General features: G+C 43.5%; 1 protein-coding gene across 3 annotated transcripts in view; it reads right to left on the bottom strand.

Moving 5' to 3' along the window:
• cicb (capicua transcriptional repressor b) overlaps nucleotides 1-14,059 on the bottom strand; it is a 33,806-nt gene extending 19,747 nt beyond the window's left edge. For all 3 annotated transcript variants that reach the window (XM_084556153.1, XM_084556152.1, XM_084556151.1), the window contains exons 1-2: nucleotides 13,854-14,059; nucleotides 3,689-7,659 (exon numbers count right to left, since the gene is read on the bottom strand). In XM_084556153.1, the coding sequence (XP_084412279.1) occupies nucleotides 3,689-7,529 (3,841 nt within the window). In that variant the 5' untranslated portion in view covers nucleotides 7,530-7,659; nucleotides 13,854-14,059. The remainder of the gene's footprint in view (nucleotides 1-3,688; nucleotides 7,660-13,853) is intronic.
• Between the last annotated feature and the right edge of the window lie 3,140 nt (nucleotides 14,060-17,199).

Genomic DNA, 17,199 nt, shown 5'->3' on the forward strand with positions numbered 1-17,199 from the left:
ACACACACACACACAGAGCATAGATATGCTCTGTGTTAAAAGTGTGTGACAGTGTCAGCTTTACTGTGTCAGGGGATTGTTGCATTATTTCTGGGCGAATTAACAAAAACTCAGCAAATCGATGTGCATGCGTGTTTGTTGGGTTAAACTATATTTAACAGACAAAAGACAAGAAGTACTCCTCTGTATGTATGATATCTGCACTATATATAGACTTTAATATACAATTTATAAGGTGGAAGAACAATATTGATTTACTGTAATTGTCATTTTATTTAGTGCCATATATTTCATAGTAGTTTCATTCATTTGTAAAGAAGCCAAGTTCTGAACATTTTGACTACATTTTTAATCATGTAATTATTCAGCAGTAGTTTTCTTTAAATAATGCTGTCTGATACATGTAGTGTCACTGAATAGGTGTAATGTGTTATCAACTGGAAACCCACGCAGGAGAATTTCAATAATCAGTGACATTGTTTTCATTTCTGAGTGTTTCCAACCTCACATGAACAGACGTATGCACCCTTGGATATAAATATGATCAAATTTATATTGAGCGTGTCCTCCAAATCTTTATTACACAAAGACACACACATTTATAATGCTAAGTATTTTAAAATAAAAGAAGCCTCCACATTATTTTTTGCAGTGAGTGCATTAAACAATTCCAAGAGACGACAGAGTAAAAATGAGCCCAACATCTGAAAGTATCAGTTTCACACTCAAACAATATAAAACATATTTTGAAAAACAGTAAACTAAGATTTGAAACTTCAGAAGGCTTACCTACTGTTGATTCACTAACACCTACACAAACACACACACATGCATGGTGTTTCCCACTTTCCCATGTACTTCACACTCTCCTATGACTGTATGCAGAAGCTCACACACCCTTTTCAACTCTATAGAAAATACCCACACAGCCGAGTGTGCGTGCACTCACACAGAGATACCATTCATTCATTTAGCGTCCCTTCAGCTGCAAAAAAAAAAAAAAAAAAAAAAAAGAGGATCTGCGAGGGGAGCATACACTCAAAATGACAGCAGTCTCTTTCCTGTCCACTCCCCAGTCACACTCGTGAACGTCTGCACAGCAGTAAGTACAAAAACAGCGAGGGTGAAAATGCCGTGGTGAAGTGAATTACACTAAACTACATGTCCGCATATAACAGAACTGAAAAGTAGGCTTTTATTTTCAGCTGATGATGAATAATTCTCTCTCATACACTCACATACTCTATGGTACAGCATATTCCCACACAGGAGGAGAAATTAATTCTTCACACGCCCACACAATACACAGAAACTCACAGCATATATCCTACACACATTTAGAATCAACCCCACCTCGGCATCACAGGCCAAGGAGGCTGCTCACACCTTGTCTCACTACATCGTTTCATGAGTCACTATTAAACAAACAAACACGTGAACACACCAAGAGCTGGGGGAAACAGTTTCTAGTGAGTACGACGACAACAGTCGAGCCAAGACGTCAGCCACACACATGTAAAAAACACGTTATTGAACGGAAGGGAAGAAGATTTAGACAAGATTTGAATTCACCTTTTATGTTATTTTATACATGCTGTCGTCTTCACTTAAAGACAAGACAACTCGTAAGACAAGTTGGGGGAAACTGGCCAAGATTCTCTTCATCTAGCCCACACGTACGTTCCACAACCATCTTTGCTTTTGTTTCTAAATGTTAATTTCTTGTGTAGCATCCCTGACAACAGTTCCTCCTCTTCATCCCTCTTTAATTTCACTCAAACATCTGCCTTCCTTTCTATTAGAGACCCATGCAGTTGCGCTGTCCATACGGTGAGGTGTGAGTGCTTCCACTCAGCCACTAAGTTTCTCTCTATAATGACTGAAAATATAACATGGACTCTCCAGTATCAACAAAGCTAATCCTGTGGAACGTGCGGTCTAATCCCTACAGAAAGCACAAAAACACCACAGCATGCATGTCCACGCATACATTTTCTCCTTCTCACACACGCTCTGAGACACACTCGCACATGAATAAACAGAAATTATTTTCGTCTCTTCCACTTCTAATTAAAATCAACTGCAATTTAATTTCTACTTTGGTAATTTTTGCCCTTCACATACACCTATAATTTAATATATATCCCTAAATATTGTATTATACACAATGTAGAAAGCTTCACTGCTTATGGCTCATATTACTATATAGTGTGTGTTTTTTTTTTCTAGTCATCAGGAGTGATTCCAGCGAGCCTAGTCCTGACTTGATGAATCACAGGTGCTCGTTCCAGGGCTTACATGGGTCACGTGACCGGCCTCAGCATTTAGTTTAGTGTTACAGACATGAGGATGGCGGACAGACAACTAGAGCCATATGGGACAACAGCATGCTGGCTAAGAGGAGCTTCTTTCACTGGGCATCAGAGGTCGAGGCATGATCTTGTGAATGTAACCTCATATTACACTGTTGGTGTCATCTGCTCTCAGACATTAGTTATTATATGAAATAAACATTGTGCAAAATTTTAATATATGTTTAATAGAATCATTATGGTTGTTTGGCTGAAATATATGTATTTGATGAGCATATTAATGGTTTGCCGGTATTTAGCAATCAGAAAAAAATATCAAATCAATAACCATGTTTTCTATATACTATTCTGCTTGACAGGAAAATGTCATTTTGACATTGAAGCTTTAAAACAGCTTTCTCTCAAGATCTGTGTGTGTGTGTGTGTGTGTGTGTGTGTGTGTGTGTGTCTGTGTGTGACAGAGAGAGTGTGTGTGGCGTTTAAAATAAAAAAGAGAAACTCATAAAGCATTTACACTCACTTTCTTCAGCCTTCTAATTTTTAAAATGTTTAGGTAATTTGCAGTAGCTTCAGCTAAAGTCACAACAATGCAAAGAATTTTTACTCTCTCCTTCAGTGCTTTACAACAAAATGTATCTGCACAGTCACATCATCTTTCCTGGGTATTGAAATTATTTCCATCTTGCTGCAAAAACATGCTGGTTCAAGGCCAGTAAAGAGAGCGTCCTCAGTTCAATCTGAGTTGTCACTGTGTTGTTCATTAAGTGACACTACAGAGTCAGAAAGAAAGGGTGTTTTTCCTCAGCTGTCTAATAACTGAATTTAGCATATACTGTTTATTATCAGGAGAATGTGTATTAATTATGTATTTTATTATAAATTTTATTTAATGTATCAAGCACTTAAACCCACAGAGCCCCTAATCAAGTGGTGTCACACTACTAGGGTTGTTGCAAAATAATCCTTCCCAGGTAGTTAGGTGTATAAAATTTAGGTTTGCTAAAAATGAGAGGGAAATATTTCTTTAATTAAATTCATTTATAAATGTAGATAGATAGTTATTATATATCATGCAGGAATAACAGAAAGTCTAGTTTTGTGAAAACATTTTTTCCACTTTGAATTGATATTACATAACTCATATTTTAATTCTATGTCCAAGAAAGATTATCTTTTTATAATTTATATTTTTCTGATTAACAAAACACATTTATTAGTATTTTTGCTTTTTTTTGGGAGAATCTCCGAGCATGCACAAATGGAAAACATAATATATTTATGCTCCAGTTAAATTCCCAAAAGTTTGTCTGGATTCCTTCAAAATAACTGACCTCACATACAAAAAAATACACCCACACAAATGCACCAATCCTCACCTGTGCCAGGACGTCCCATGATGATGTCTTTCCGGGGGACAGGGTGAAGGCTTTCCGCTGGCAGGATCAGAGGCAGCAGAGCAGTGGGAGAAGGGTGACAGGGAACTGGCTGCTGGACCTCACCACCAAACACTGTGCTCTTGTTCTCCTCTCGTTCCCCAGAGCTGTCCGTGCTACTTGAAGCAGGAGCGGTGACTGTTGTGCTGACTGTAACTGACAGGGCCTGCAGGGGGGTGGCATGGGTGTCAGTGGAGGGCAGGGAGCAAGGTGTCGGGGACACAAGCACCAGAGTTTGGGCTGGACTCCGCAGAATGACGGTGCCGTTGGGAACTGTGGCTGCAGCAGCATTAATCGGGACGGGAACCTGTAGGCCGGAAACTGGCTGAGGAGTAAGGGGGTTAATGGCAGTGTCTTTAGATAAAGTGTTATCTGTCCCTCCCTCGTTCCCACCTACTCCTCTACCCATGGGACACTCAGTAAATTTTGCCAGTGGGACTTCAGGATTCCTCACAATCACAGGGGAATCCCTTAAGGCCTGTTGGGATACAGGGACCACACGACGAGGCCCTCCATCTGTGGTGAGAGGAGAAGGAGGAGTTGGGGAAACCAGCAGAGGAGGAGGGGAAACAGCAGTAGAGGACGGGGGCCTGCTGGATGACGGAGTGGTCACTCCTCTGGGTCGAGAGAAAGTGGGTGTGTGTGTGCGAGAATTTGAAGCTGGGGTTTGGGGGGACAGCACCCTGAAAGAGTTGTTGAGGTCACCCTGCTCCAGCTCTGTTTTGGGTGTGTAATCGTGGTGGTTTGAGGGGAGGGGTGGTGGAGGAGGCGCGTCTGGCTTTCGTTTGCTGGGGCTCATGGGGACTGTAAATGTCAGGTTACTGTGGAAGGAGGGCTGGATACCTGAAGTGTGTCTCTCCCTTTCTCCTCCTCCACCCGGGGTTGCTGCCTTACTGCCCCCTCCCCCTCCTCCCCCCGTACCACTGGGTTGCCTGTGCCTGCGGTGCTGCAGGACTGGGGAGGCAGTAATCGGGGAGAAGTTGGCCGGCCTAAAACCGAACAGTGGAGAGGGTGAGGGAGAGGGGGCAGGGGAAAAGGGCGACTGATTGGAGATGGGAGAAAAGGATGGGGTGCCAGAGCGGGAGCTCCCTAACGACACGAGCATGGTGGCAGCCTCACACTCATCAAAGTCAAACCGTGATGACAGGTCATGAGGGAGGAGGGAGGGGAGGACCAAGCGGGGTCTGGAGTCTCCTCGGCTACTGGTCTCACTGCTCTCTCTTGATGTGTCGTCCCACTCAAACTCACTGCTTGCCCTCCCCCGAAGGTCAGAAGGAGTAACTGTCCCTGAGCTGCTGCCTCCTCCCCCCCTCTCTCCACCTGCTGCCTCCATCTCTTTGGTCCTCATGGACAAGTGTCGAGAGCAGTATCCTCGACGCTGAGACTCCTTCATGCAGCCCTCCCTGGAGCAGAGTCTCCTCCACTGCTTACCGTTGAACTTCTTACGAATACCATTAGGGGTGCACACCACATCACCCTTTTTGTATTTCTGCTGAGCCAATGACAGAGGAGTTCTGGAGCGAGAGGAGGTAGAGGAGGATCCCCCTCCAGAAGTGGAAGTAGGGGTCTGGGAGGGAGTGGTTTTGGATGGAGGTAGGTTTGAGGTGGTGTTGTTAATTTCAGACCCCAGTAAGGCAGGGGAAGGGGGTGGCTGAGAAGTAGCTATGGTGGAGAGGTGGGGGGGTCTCAGGCCCCGCACCAGAGAGAGTTGGGGGGAGGAGGGAGGGTAGCCACTGGACTTGGAGATGATGTTTCTGTGCTGAGAAGTCCCAGCGTTTGGTTTTGGACCGCTGCTGAGGCCCATGTTGAAACAAGACACCTCTACATCTTCTTCCGGAGTGTCGGGCTGTTTCTGTCGCTCAGAGTAATTATCTCTGCAGCCGTGAGGTGTGCTGGCGGCTCTACTAGAAGTCACGGAGGAAGAATGGGTAGGTGGATGTACATTTCCATAGGTATGCCCTCCTGTGACCCCTTCATGTGAATAACCATGACTCAACATTGTGCTTCCTCCCAGCACACCCATTCCAATACTCAGTTGGCAGACTTCCCTCTCTACCTCCATCTCCTCCCGCCGCTCCCTCTCTTCCCTTTCCCTCTCCCGCTCTCTCTCCTTTGCCCTCCCACCATCTAAATGAGAGACCTCCCAGGGAGGGGTGAGCAGTCTGAGGCTCTGTCGGGACACCCACTGGGCCTGACCATTTGCTTTACTTTTCTCTTTCGCCTCTCCCACCCCTCCACTCTGAGTTTTTCTGTCTTCACTCAGGAGCACCTGGTAAGGAAACGAGACACCAGGGTGGGGGTCCACCTGAGCAACAATCCCTTCTCTGTACAGCAGAGGACCCCCTTCCTCTCCACCAAATGGCACACACACTTGGGTCCCAACAGCCACAGGTGCCACACCAGGTGGGGGTGCATCTAAAATGAACTCCACAGTGCTCTTAGCCCCTGAAGATGAAGACAACATATTTCCTCCATGAAAAGGGTATTTAACAAGGGTTTCTTCTCCTTGGAGCTGGACTTCAACAGTACCTCCACACACCCTACGCACCACCCCTGGCCTAAACACAGGTGATGGGAGGTAAGAGTCTCCACTACTTGCAGCGTCAACCCCACTCATATTGGTTATCTGGCGAGCCAAGACTCTCTGGTTTTTCATACCTTTGGCCAAAGCTTCGGCTAGTCCCTCTGAAAGATTGGCCTCTTTAAGATGTGAGTTATGGAGAGGAGCTGGGATGTGGGAGTTGTTCTGATGAAGGCTTGGTCCTGTTGCTTCCATCGCATCCAGGTCAGCTGAGTGCTCACTGGCCGTATCAGTTGAGGAGGAGCGCACTGAGTTAGGGGCCCCTTCTGACTCATTTTCCCCAGCTTGAGACTCTTTTTCCTGGAAATCTGCTGTCCTGAGGGTTTTATCCTCCGTGGAAACAAAGTGATTTGCTTCTGTAGCTTTACTATCCACAGTTAGCACTGATGGCGGATTACCTGAGCAATTATTTCTTCTGCTATTACTGCTATTGATAAAAGTACTATGGCTCCCAGCACAACTGTTATTAATATTATTAACACCACCTGTAGTGTCACTGTTACTACTATTATGGATGCTAACATTAATGCTTTTATTAATGCTATTACTAATATTGTTACTACTCTTGAAATTATTATTGGGAGTATTCACACTATCACTGATTTTGCTGTTGATATTGCAGTAACTGTTATGTATGAGTGCAGGGCTGGAGGTAGTAATGGTGGTCATGGCACATGCATTGTTAGCAAAGTGCTCATATGTGTATTTTTTCTTGGGTACGCGGGCCTTAAATGTGGCTGTTTTCCTACTAGAGACTGAGCCTGAACTTGGACTGTGACTGGTGGCTAGAGGGGGTGTCGCTGTGGAGAGTGGCGCTGGGGCAGAGGTAAGAGATGTTACAGAATTAGAGGGCAAGGTAGAGTTTCCATTTGTGCCCACTATCTTTTCCTTTTCTGCGTTTTCTTCTGCTTTCTTTCCATCCTTCTCAACGGACTCCACAGGTTTCCTCAGCTCAGCAGGCTCCTCCCCCACGGGGGTATTGCTGTTTGTGACTGGTTCTACGTTAGAGTTGGCGGCTGTGGGCGGAGTGTGTTTGCGTTTAGACAGAGTGTTGGGTGTGTGCTGTGTGGTTTTGACAAACGTCTCCCTCTTGACTCTTTTGGGGTCTTTCTCTTGGAGGGGCTGAGATGCCCCTCTCTTCCTCCCCCCTCTGCCTCTAGTTAATGGCGGTGAACGCCCTCTGTGTTTCTTCAGCGGTCCCATTTTCTTCACTTTTCACAAAGTGCTGCAGATTTTTGTGGCGCTCCTCTCTTTCCACTTCTAAGGCACTTCTCTTCTGTTTTGTCCTCCTTGACTTTTTCCTCTTTTGTTCCTCTCTTCTCTGTATTGCAGGCTAGGAAGGAAGAGGGAGATGGAGAAGACAGGTGGTCATTTATTATCTTCATAATCAAAAATTGCTGAGAACAAAAATGACGTCACACCTGGAGTAAGTATGCTACACTGTTCTGGCTCAATCCATGCTTGCCTGACTCACTATTAAAGTACATCATATCTCTGTGTGCTTGCTTTTACTTTGTATACACAAAAGTAGGTAAAACCTTGAATACAACATTACTGAGAGCTACATTATGATGGCTGAGTGACCTCAAGGCACAGCAACTTTAGAAAACACATGCAAACAGACAAAACACCAGCAATATAAGGGAACATCTTAATTACACATATGCTGCAAAAACTCAAACAACAACAGAATACAAACGCAATGCATTAACACCAGCGTATACAGAAAACCAATGCGAGCACTCTAAACAGAAATGTTGCCAACAAAAGTTGGAATACACACACACACACACACACACACAACATTAAAAATGGCAAGCTAAAATTAAATAAAACACTTAGTAACCACGCAATAAGAAGGACGCAGCCAGGTTAATGGCTTTTTCGGGTCCGCTGGAAATACTTCCGTTCTTGCATTGTGTTTTCGTATTTGCTGGTATTGTGAGTATATGCTGCAGTACATGTAATATTAAATTTGATGAAGACGTCATAATTCGCTTGTGTTGTATCTGTGTTTTTTTTAAGATGCAGTGCGCTGAGCCACCGTACTACATTTTAAAAATGACTGCTTCATAAAAATAAAGGATGTTTTTTTTTATATTATTATTATTATTATTTTAAAAATCAACGTTCTTCTCAATGCGTCATCATTCTGGGCTGAACACAAATTTACGAAAATGTATAAAAAAAATTATTTAAAAAAAGATGGTTACAGTCACACAAATACGGTACACTAATGAAAATGAGTGCAATCTAATAAAACAGTCCTATAACACACCTAACAGAAAAGTGATCAAATGCGATTGTCAGAATAATAGTTAATGTGTCAGTACAACACAACACAATTCAATTACTGAAATAGACAAAAGCTGAATATCACAACCTTCGCAGATTTAATGCAGGACTGTGATATTAGAGTGCATTCGTTTTACCCAATGAACTGGCAAAGGGAAGCGTATGTTGTGATAAATGTGATAAATTATTGATCTAGTTCTTCATGATTTGATTGGTTAGCTTTGTGGATTAGTTTACTCAAAAATAAAGAGTCCACAAAAATGCTAAATGAAGGACATAACTGGAGAAGAAACAAACAAACAAATAAAAGGTTATTACGCAAAGTCACCAGGTTCGATTCGTCTCTTTAACGAGGCTAACATCTCCTCAATTTTAAATGCATGCAGAGACCAAAAATGCTTCCTCTTCATCTAACACACACACGCCAGCACACACACACACACTCATACTACAGGTCGCCTGATCTCTCCACAGCACACTTATAGAGTTGATGCTCCGTGATCAACTTGGGAATGAACACGGCATTTATTTTGACTTCCATCGGGAGGAAAAAGGCTGGCAGTGGCCTGGGTGAGGTCACCGTACAACATCAGAAAGAGAGGAGGGGGGGGAGGCAGAGAGAGGGAGGTCGGAGAATGCGGCTGTTTGGATGTTTGTTCAAATAGGCCGTTCTTGTGTAGTCACTGGGAATTTCCACAGTCACTCTAGCACTCGCCGGCCCCTCTCTCACTCAGTCTCGATGTCTCAGTCTTTCACAGTCGCCTTTTGTCAATGTCACACTGATACTCACACACATGCACACACACACACATACACACATTTCCTCAAAAAGACAATACACTTGGAATAATCTGCCGTGGTATGATATGCCCAAAATTAGGGAAATTAAAACGCTGGCACGGGATCAGGCAAACACTCACTGATGCAAGATTACAGGCTAAATACAGCGACACACACTCAAACACTCATACACAGACGTGCGTATATGTGCTCCCCTCGATTAAGCTCGGCAACTCACCAATGCCTGAATTCCTACAAATACAGATGTAATCACACAGTTAGACTTCCTGTTATAGACACTGGAAAAGTTTGTCACACGAACATAAGGTGACCTTGCCGTTAACCGTTTGTCTGCCGTAACAAACAATGCAAACAACGCAAATATAAATGAGTAACACAGCAGTTGCACTTCCTGCAGCACAGAAAAGCATCTCTTCCTGGGTCTGAATGACTAATAAACAACCCGAGTCTTTCACACGCACGTCACTTACTCTGCATTTTAACCTCCGTCCTAAAATAAAACAACATGTATCATATATGCAGGTTTTCATTTTATTGTCCCCCGTTTTCGTTGTCAACGCAGCAGAATACACACATATTGATCACTTCCTGCCGATACCTTTACTAATATTGATACTGATGTTTGTCTCTTCTCTGAACTACAGCCATGTGTGTAGTTTCACACCGGGAGTGTATCTACTGTACTGTAACTGTGACGCTTCCTGCAGATGCAGAGATTTGAAAATGACGCTTTATTAATATCCGTGAACATTTATACGGACATTCGTTTCTAAATGTGTATCACAGAAAAAATTTGTTAATTCCTCTTAAATGTGTGAACAAATTAAACAAAGAGTTTTCTCATCATCTCATAGGTGTAAAAATTCATCTGACCTCATCAATCTAAAATATCTCATGTACAATTACAAGTAGACTATATCCTATATCATACATTATTAACATAAACACGTACATAAAAAACATACACAGTACATTATTCGCTCTCTAATTAAAGACTTGTAAAAGCATGGGAAAGAGACGGTGACTGCAGGAATGTACCTTCTAAGTATCTAAGTATCCCTTTCATTAGAGCAGATACTGAGGCCTGGACTGGGAGCTCTGGTCCTGTGGCGTTACTGCGGAGACTTAGAAAATACAGGAAGGAGTCAGGGCCACATGGCTGACTGACTGGCTGAATAAATGACTCGCGAGAATCTGATCTTAGCTTAGAAAAATGCGTTTGGTCATGCTCACGGCCCCCAGGCTTTTGCTGATAATCCTGTGGTAGGCATGTGTGTGTGTTCACATTCAGTAACTTTGAAGGTATGCCGGGCAGATTATGTGCACAACCTGCAGATAACAGAGGAGTTTCAGAATCAGACACGGACCTATCTTTACTTTCAAAGCTAGGTATTTGTATTTTCTTCCAAGTATTTATCACAGAAAGCCAATCAAATTAACTGAACACTGTTAACACCATCCTGAAAAACATGTGTTTGGGCAAGCGACGGTCTTATCCACAAAACTGTATTTGAAGTTCCAGACAAAATACCAACGCAAATATGTTACATGAAATTACACTGAAAAGTAAAGGAATTTATGCACAAAGTATCTATAATTCCTGTAATATCACATATTTGATGCAGTATTTCACACGTCTAATTCCTCCCTGAAAGATCAAAAGTATTACACACACTATGTACTCGACAATCAGCCTCTAAACTGGTGATAACTGCAGACTTTTGACTGTTAGTGTTTGTCAGAGATAACCCTAGATTCCAAGGCAAAATCTGAATCAGCATCTGCACTCCTGTGTGCGTAAATTGTTTATTAAAATTAGGACCAAAAATATCACGTTGAAAAATCCTGATTGTCCTTTGAGCAAAGAGGTAATTCAAGACGCCTTCCAGTAGGTTACGGCGAGATATTTGCTGGTCTAATCCAAAACTATTGTAAATCATGAATAGACAGATAATCAACGTCTCCATGGCGTCGGACCGGACTTCTCCTTAAACAGCAAAAAGACGCCCTTGCAGCCAGTGAACGTTCACGCAGTATAAAACTCCTCCACAGCACAGCAACAACAAACTTTACACACACGAAATACCCTCTCTGGTATTTATGGTGCAGTCATGCGTATACCGTTAATGTCTCCCTTGGACCTATATATTGTCACACATCTTTCATGCCACATTAACACTTTTTACACAACAGCTCATGTTTTGCGTTTATGTAAAAAGGAAAATAAAACTATGTTTATTATTCCAAAATTTTTAGATTACAAATATATCTTGTAGGCAATATATTTGTAGGTAGGACATGGGATCACGTCAACACACACACACACACACACACACACACACACACACACAGAGAACTGTCATTTATAAGGCTGTCAACTCTACAAGAGAATTAAGTTGCACAGAATTTATAAACAGATCTACTGCTCTACCTTGATGCCAGTTTATTGAGTCAGTTGTAGCAAATTTAGCCTATGCCCTACTGCAACATGGCACAGGATGTTTGTGCGTGTGTGTGTGTGTGTGTGTGTGAAATGTGTTGGCATCTGAGCAGCTTATAGTACACAAGGTGCATCAGACTTTCGACGTCTGTCTCCAGGTTGCGTCTACCTTCTTCAACGCTGCATTTGCACCATGTGTCAGCGTAAGCGTAGTTACCAGGCACACACTGCAGCTCATCCCTCTCCTAAAAGCATTTTATGGGTGTCTGCATGGGCGCAGGGCTGCAGTGACGGGGACAAGGATGGGGAAGGAAGAACGTGCGATGGAAGAATACATCTGTATTTGTAGAAGGTGGTAAAGCCGCCGTGATTGCGATGCCGACCGTGGCCCTTCGTGCACTTCCAAGCATGGCAGGGCGGCTTTGCCCTCAAAGTGGGTCACCGGGGAACACACTCACACATGAAACAGCAAAAAAAAGAACATGTTCCCTGCTACACGCTTAGCTTACGTGCTCATGAATGAGTGGGAAGTGACTGTACGGACACGACAAGTAGAAGAAAACATATTTCAGCAAGAGGGCGAGCTGTGAAGTGTGTATGAGCATGCAAGTGTTACGGAGAACATCCTATGTGACGTACTATGATACTGACAGCTGTTAAGAGAATGACATGTCTGACTGTAAATATTATATATATATATATATATATAATAAAATAGAGAAAAGAAACACTGAGGCCTGGAATATGTGTGTGCCCAAACCCATATTGATCAGGAGGTCGTAGCATAGATCAGGGGCGACTGCTCCTGTTTGGGACCAAATGGCAGAACTGTCAATGCCACATCAATGGCCAGCAGCTCAACAAGCTACATGCAAAGGGCCACACAAGTGCAATAATGAGGACGTGAGGAATGCAGTAGAAATCTGCAGAACAGATGTGTACACGTTAAAGCGAGGATTGCATTCCTGTCACTGAAACAATGTACCTCGAATATGTTGAAGTCAGAGGTGACAAGGGTGCTCAGACTGTGATTGCGGGATTGCAGTGCAGAAAAAGTGGAGTGACGACGAGGGGAAAAGCCGAGAAAACACCGAACGCATCCCCGGCTTCTCCTGCGCTGGTCTCTGTGAGTACTACGAGGGAGAGGAGCTACACAATGTCAAAGGAGTATTATGACTCGAGGCAGTCAGGCGATCTGTTGTGCCGTACCGTGCTCGGTAACAAACACAAAAACAACCGGTTTCATTTTATTATCCCGACCAGACGAGCCTATAATTCTTCACCACACAACCATGTTTGGCATGCAAATAATCACTGGAGTGTACACGCAAACACTCCGTCTTCCTTAATGGATCCAGAGAGGACACGGACTTCTGTGTGATGATTTTTGCTAAAAACTTGGAAAATCTTTTCGCTCTAGTAAGCAGCTCAGTTAGTAGTAATGGTGCTTGTAGTAGTCGTAGTACGCAACCGTGGCACATTATGACACAGTGAGGCAGACCACAAGGAAACGGGATGTTATTCGGGACTATTTACTCCCAGGTCTGTTTTATAAACAGCAAATAAGCCTGCGTGGCTATTAGTAAACATTTGGGCTGTAGTGCTGCAACTAGGTCGGTTGTTTTTACTACGCTAGCGCTGCTCCACGCTAAACTCGACAACTGAGGTGAAGGAAAAAAGTACTCCACTCTTATATTACTGATGTATTTGAAAGAACGGGGAGGGTTTAAGTGTTTCTCGGTCGTCCGTGGGACTGCGGTAAAACATTTCAGAAAGTTTTTAGGCTGTTACACTCCCACCCCTCCCCTTTCTCTCGGCTCTTCTTCGGTTTGCAAGCGTTGTCACTCCATTTCTCCGGACGGTAGCGGGGCAACCGAACGACCACGGACTGGCAGTCGTTGCTTCTCCTGCTAACTCGCTGCTCCTTAAAAAACGGTAAAAAAAGAAACAGTCGGGCTTCACTGTCTTGTGCTAACTTAGTTTCAACTCACCCAAACAGAGCTTTTTCCCCCTCGCCACGGAAAGATTTACGGTCTCATTTTGACGTTGAGGTGGCTCGTGCAACTCTTGCTAACATCCTTTAGCTGTCGGCTGTGACGGCTGTGCGGTCCGGGCTCACTCTTTACTTTTCCTCCGCAAAACATGTCTTTTCCCCACAGAAACTCAAACAGGGTTATAAAAAACTATCGGTCTTCTTTTCCACTATAGTCACAAAATGGTGAATGAACCACTAACAGCTGGGCGAGTCGACCAATGAGAGGTCGCTGACAGGTACAGTAGCCAATTAACGGCGCTGCAACAGAGCAGTGGGCGTGGCAGACTGTCAAAGAGCAGTTGACGGGCGGGGGGATCCAGCCAATGGCGACTAGGATGCTGAGCCAGACCGGTGTCCTGTCCCAAACTTTACAGTATCCAATAAAAGCTTTGGGAACCATAGGAACAGCATGAGGGAGGGCTGAGAGGAGGGAGCACACATCTGTGAGCCAATGGAAACACACAAATGTCCCCTCCCCTTTTGAAAATGAGTATGTTTACCATAATTGACAGCACAAGTGCCTTCCCTGAGCAGACGGTGATAATGCATCAACCCTTCTTCTTGACACAAGTTTCTGCGGCAGAATTAAAGCGCCACAATGCGGCTGATTATATTTTGCCACACAGAATTCAAACTGTTTCGACGTGTGTTTTCTTTGTCCTTCTTCCTCCTATTAAAGCAAACACAATGAACGTACTGAGTTGGCAAAGTTTTTTCAGAAACAGTCAACTCCTGTGTGGCGCAGCAGTCGCATCGCTGCCCCTTTGCAAACCGCTTTCCCTCTCCCTTTTCTCTCAGCAACAGACGCTCACTTTCACCGTTCTCAGCCAATCACGGCGCAGATTTCCGCTCGCTCTGACGTCGGTAATCTCCACGCCCCGCCCACTCCGCTGTAAGTGAACGGGACCCGTCTCGGCTGACGTCACTTCACTGGCAGGCGATTGGACAAGTGTGAGACGTCTCGGGTCCAATGGGTGCGCGCGACGGTGATGTCATCACGAGTGTTGCCACCAGCTGGACCGAGTGGGCGTGGCCTGGCGTAAACTCGGCTAACCCCGTGTTTGCAATTTACAAGGCAAGTGGCGGAGATGAACCTGTGTGAGAGGGCTGACTGAAAGATGCGCGTTTGTGAGAGGATCGCACGTGCGATGAGAAGGGCATTCTGCACGTGTGATCACTTTGACTGTCCCCATTTTACGCTGCACAACGTCGGGAAACGACGCTACCTCGCGAAGGATAAAGTGCCATAATAGTAAACATTACATAATCCGCTGCTATGTGCGTAGTAGAGGACCGTATTGAGGCAGGATATCAGAGGAGCAGCGCCCCCTGTTGGTGTCCCACTGCAGATCAGTGACAGCAGAGATGTGCACGCCTAAAAGCACAAGAAAGTTCTGATTGGCTGAACGGAGTCGTGTATTTTGTCAGAGTGTGTCTATCACTAATGTGTGCTTGTCCGCATTGGTGCCTGTGAATGTGCAGAGAGAGGGAGGAAGACACGGAGAGAAGGCTGGACCAAATGCTGGTGTAGAGTGACATCTAGTGGTGATCATTCATTCCCAACCTTCCATTATACAGCGCATATATATATATTTAATCTTTTAAAATCTTTTTTTAAATCTAATATATGTTTTATTAAATGGGTAACAGTCTCTTATTATCTATATCTGCCATACCTCCATCCTAGGACCAATAAGACATACAATATCTGCAGATGGAAGAGGTGGGTGCTGAATTAGGAGGTCAATGATTATATATCTATATTTAAAAATACTGAGAGTATACAAATATAAGTTTTGCTTAAATCTGGTTATTAAAGAATAGCTCGGAATAATTTTAGAGGTTTTTCAAAATAAATCTGCCAGTGCTCTCTGGTGGACAAAGTATGTAACAGTGACAAAACAAGTCTGTGGTTTGTTCCTGCAGTTACTACAGTAAGTTTATTATTCTACAGACAGCTAATGCCATTATACTGCATGACCTGAGTCTTGTAAAGTGAAGAGAAGAACATGGCAAAAAGCTGTACGAGCAGGACAGGTTTGATATTTAATTGTATGTGTTACATGAATATACTGTATGTCTGAACTGAACAACAACACAATTGCAAGCAATTTGTGCAGCAGTGCAGGCCCTGGACTATTGATGCATTTCCGGCTCTATGCTGTCGAATATATACTCAAAAACTTTTTTTGTTGTTTTGATACACATCAGAAACACATCTTGTCTAAACTAGGAGCAACTGATACATCAGTTTGTTTTCTTATTTAATCTTTTAATGCTGGAAAATTTCTGTAAGTCTATCATATTAGACAAAACAAGACATTTACTAGCAACTAGTTGTTCTGGAGAGACCAGTTGTCTGCATGTGACCTACTATGTATATTAATGTTATTGCATATATATATATATATAGATAGATAGATAGATACAGTTGAAACCAGATGTTTACATACACTGTGTTAAAGACACATAAACCTTTTTTCCTCACTGTCTGAAGTTAAATCAGACTAAACTTCTCCTGTTTTAGGTCAGTTAGGATTACTACAATTATTTCTGTTTGCTAACTGCCACAATAATGAGAGAGAGAATTTGTTAGAGAATTTTTTATTACTTTCTACAAAGTCAGAAGTTTACATACATTTCCTTAGTATTTGGTAGCATTGCCTTCAAACTGTATGACTTGGGTCAAACGTTTTGGGTATCCTTCCACAAGCTTCTCGCAATAGTCTGCTGGAATTCTGGTCCATTCCTCCTGACAGAACTTGTGTAACTGAGTCAGGGTTGTAGGCCACCTCGCTCGCACACGCCTTTTCAGATCTATCCATAAATTTTCTATGGGATTGAGATCGGGGCTTTGTGATGGCCACTCCAAAACATTGATTTTGTTGTCCTCAAGCCACTTTGTAACTACTTTGGCAGTATGCTTAGGGTCATTGTCCATTTGGAAGACCCATTTGCGCCTAAGCTTTAACTTCCTGGCTGATGTCTTGAGATGTTGTTTCAATATTTCCACATAATGTTCTTTCCTCATGATGCCGTCTATTTTATAAAGTGCACCAGTTCCTCCTGCGGCAAAACAGTTGGGATGGTGTTCTCAGGCTTACAAGCTTCCCCCTTTTTCCTCCAGATGTAACCATGGTCATTATGGCCAAACAGTTCCACTTTAGTTTCATCAGATCACAGGACATGTCTCCAAAAATTTGTCCCTGTGTGTATTTGCAAACTGTAATCTGGCCTTTTTATGTTTCTTTTGGAGTAATGGCTTCTTCCTCGCTGAGTGGCCTTTCAGTCCATGTCGGTAC

Source organism: Chelon labrosus, assembly GCF_963514085.1.
Source record: "Chelon labrosus genome assembly, chromosome: 12".
In the NCBI taxonomy this organism is placed as follows: Eukaryota; Metazoa; Chordata; class Actinopteri; order Mugiliformes; family Mugilidae; genus Chelon; species Chelon labrosus.